At 37.9% G+C, this 3,625-nt stretch overlaps 1 protein-coding gene and 1 long non-coding RNA gene across 5 annotated transcripts in view; one reads left to right on the top strand and one right to left on the bottom strand.

The window, feature by feature from the left end:
- Nucleotides 1-483: 483 nt before the first annotated feature.
- Nucleotides 484-3,116, top strand: LOC105113743 (uncharacterized). The gene is made up of 2 exons (XR_840014.1): nt 484-2,381; nt 2,855-3,116. It is a non-coding gene; the product is annotated as an uncharacterized LOC105113743 (long non-coding RNA).
- Nucleotides 3,117-3,215: 99 nt separating this feature from the next.
- The window catches only part of LOC105113744 (AF4/FMR2 family member 4-like), a 4,080-nt gene continuing 3,670 nt past the window's right edge, over nt 3,216-3,625 (bottom strand). For 2 of the 4 annotated variants that reach the window (XM_011010038.1, XM_011010039.1), the window contains exon 5: nt 3,216-3,585. In XM_011010038.1, the coding sequence (XP_011008340.1) occupies nt 3,535-3,585 (51 nt within the window). In that variant the 3' untranslated portion in view covers nt 3,216-3,534. Of the gene's footprint in view, nt 3,622-3,625 lie in introns of all 4 variants that reach the window. The other 2 variants (XM_011010037.1, XM_011010040.1) reach the window with 2 other exon arrangements.

The raw sequence follows: 3,625 nt of genomic DNA, 5'->3' as shown, positions 1-3,625 counted from the left end.
ATCTTGGTATCTCGTACTGACTTAGTGGTATGTGGTTAGTGTCCATAGGTCTCCAATAACTTCTAACTTGTTCATGCCTTTGTGGTTGTTTCTTGTTTGCAACTTCCATAGACTCCTCCAGCTTCCTGATCTCTTGAGATCTTATGTCTGGTGCCATATTGAAATTCCAAGAATCGAAAGCTCTGATACAAGTTATAACGATGGTTACCAAAATAGTTTCACAATTAAGCAATGCAGACAGGATTGAATTGTAGGTGTGCGTAATTTTAATGATTTGCTGAAATAATGACGAAAAGAAAGAAAGAATAAATTGAGAGAGAAGAATCAATTGCATTCATTCATTGAGTTTTTTGCATGCCAAACAATATGTTACAATAGATTCATAAAAGCTGCAACATTCTAGAATTAGCTTCTCTCTAGACGTGGATAGCAAACAACAAAAATAACTAGCTGATGATTGAGTACAAAACGCAGTGCATGGATACAAGGGGATCTCAGTTTGGTCGATTCGAGAAACGACCTTTTTCTAGCCAAATTTTCTAACGTGGATGACAGAGATTTTGCACTGTTTGGAGTGCCTTGGATGATAGCAGATCACTACCTTACGGCGCGACAATGGCATCTGAGTTTTGATCCGTTTGAAGCAACCATCGAGAAGGTAGCGGTATGGGTGAGACTTCCAGATTTGGAGATGGAATATTATGATAACTCGGTATTATGGAAAATTGGGAATCACATTGACCGGAATTAAAAGATTGATCGAACAACTTCGATTGGCTCGAGAGGTAATTATGCTAGGACTTGTGTGGAGGTTGATTTGACCAAACCTCTGTTATCAAAATCCAAATTGAGGGGTGGGAGATTAGACAGAGGCCTGGGCAATCGGCAATTCAGATTGAAATTCCCAGAGCTGCAGATCAAAGTTCTTCGGCGTATAAAAGTCTGGTCATCACCCTTTGTTAATTCAGTTTCAGCATAGCAGAGATTTGAGGTAGAGAGGGGATAGACCATCCAGGTTCGAAGCAGCTTGGGTTACACATGAGAAGTTTGGATTATTTATGCAGGAGAATTGGAGAAAGGATTCTGACTTGGTCTTAGCTTTGAAAGACATGACTTGTATAGACTAAAAGCATGCAATAAGGATGTTTTTGGCAACATTTTTAAGCACAGAAAAAAAGAAAAGAAAGAATTTTGGCTAGACTGAGAGGTATTCAGAGAGTGCTTCATGGTGGTAGAAATCAGTTTTTGCTAGAATTGGAAAAGCAGTTGGATAAAGAACACAACCAGGCGTTGAGACGAGGAAATTCTTTGGTGTCAAAAATCTCGATGTTAGAGGATTTTGAGTGGGGATAGGAACACCAGTTATTTCCACACGAAAGCCATTACAAGAAGACATAAAAATCAAATTGCTGGCCTGAAGGATGCTGGCAGTCGATGGGTATGGGATGAGGAAAAGCTTCAGTATATGGCCACGGAATCTTGCAGAAAACTACTCACCGAGGAAGGAGGTAATTACAATGGAGATCCTTTCTTTGCTGATTTCCCCAGGACAGATTGTATAAGCAAAGACAGATTGGTGGTTAACTTGACGGCTGAGGAAGTGAGGAAAGCTGTCTTTGACATGAAACCGTTAAAAGCTCCAGGCCCTGGTGGTTTTCAGACCTGTTTTTACCGGTCTCATTGGATTGTGGTGGGACAGGATGTTTTCCAGTTTGTCAGATCTATTTTCAACAATGAGCAGGATTCATCAAGGATGAGTCATTTGAATTTAGTCTTAATCCCTAAGATGCCGAAGCCTGAATTCCTTTATTAATCCAGATCAATTGGCTTCTGCAACATTACCAGAACTGAATCCTTTCAACTCGAGCCTTGCTTCAGGTCAATCTTCAAGTCAGGTTTCATAACTATATGATATAACTAGTATAAAATAGATGGAAAAAAGTTGATATTGGATTAATATATGTTAACATTTTTCTCAAATTTGGAAATAGATTTTACAATATCTGTTCTTCATTTAAAATTAAGATTAATCGAGCTCTAAGATTACTGCTAAATATTGTTAAAAAACAACACTGCTAAATGCTAAACATTTCGTGGCAGCAGGTTCATGTCAGCTCTTCATACCAGCATGCTAGAAGAAGTTGTTGCCAGGTTATTGAAATTGATGGTTTGTAGGCATATCTTGTATGCTCCACGCGACAGAAATATTTTCATCCTTTTCAGAGCACAACTTACAGATCAATTTTAGAAATGCAGAAATTAAAGAGGGCTCAAAAGTCACAGGTCTTTGCTAGTTGACTGCTCTCAATACTTCAAATCAAAGCTTATCTGGTTCGAAAGTAGCATTTGCGTAGAAGCCATTTCGTGTTTGAGCAGACAAGGTATCGGGCTTTTCCTGATGAAAAAAGGAAAAAGGACCTTGTAAGCTAAAATCTACAACACACCATGTCCACATGTGCTAGAAAGCGTACTCTATTTTGACTTTAGCTTGTTTACTGGATTCTATTGAAGCATCAGATTCCTTACTCTAAAGCTAATACCAAAGAGAGAAGGAAATAATATTCTTTTTTATAAAAATAAAATAGAAAACTTGTGTTGTTAAGGGCATTTTTTGAATATTATTTCTCAGATCAATTCAAAATTCCTACAGCAAATTAGACAATCTCTCCTCCAATTTTACTTTGATTATTTTTTAGCAATTGAACTCCATTTAGAATTTCAATCAATACCCTTAATATATTCATCGACTTTTATGATTTCGGTTTGAAATATAAGATTACATATTATAGTTTTTTTAAATCCTGAATTTCAAAAAGAAAAATTCAATGCACTATGATCTAGTTGGTAAACGCAGTTACCGTTGAAACCTCTACTCTTGAGATTCTATCCTCCTTGAGCAGTTAAAGCAAAAGGCAGAAAAGGACGGCTGTGCCCATGCAGTAATCAAGTTAAAGCCAGCCGAACCGCAGCACATAGCAAAACCAAATCAATTGTTGGCATCCATATCCATGCTAATTCATGTTCAGCTACAATGATTAGTCTCCACTTGCCTGCAACAAGAAATCTCAACAGAATTTTCTGTCGCTAATGCTTAATCTTCAGGCAAGTTCAAGTGACATCAATTCACATTTACATCTGCAAAATGGTATCAAGGTGTGCGAAGAACATATGAACTACATTTTATTTTAATATAAATACTTACATTCGTCTTCAGCTGAGTGACAAAGATAAGAGATAATTATGACATAAATCACTGCTAACACTAGGGGAATTCAAATTTCGTTCAAATGTACTAAAATCATAATGACATCTCAAATCTAAAACAGACAATGAAATCCATGGTCACCCATGGTCTCGCTTAAACAACAAACTACATCCTCATTTTCACAACAACAATTAGTCCTCCCTAATTCCCTTTACATACTTTTTTGGTTTTTAACTCCTGTCTTGGTTAGAAAGTTTCTTACAAGTCTCTGATCCTGACAATGAGGTTTCTAACATTACGAACAAATTCATGATCCCCGTACATTTCTCCTAACTCTGGAGCAGTTGCTGCAGCGGTTGCGGTTGGGGCTGGGGCTGGAGCTGGGGCTGCTGCTGCTGCTGCTGCTGCGGCTGGGCCTGG

The sequence above is a fragment of the Populus euphratica genome, unplaced genomic scaffold (genome assembly GCF_000495115.2).
Source record: "Populus euphratica unplaced genomic scaffold, PopEup_1.0 scaffold452.1, whole genome shotgun sequence".
Lineage (NCBI taxonomy): Eukaryota > Viridiplantae > Streptophyta > Magnoliopsida > Malpighiales > Salicaceae > Populus > Populus euphratica.
This window is presented reverse-complemented; position numbering and strand designations above follow the sequence as displayed.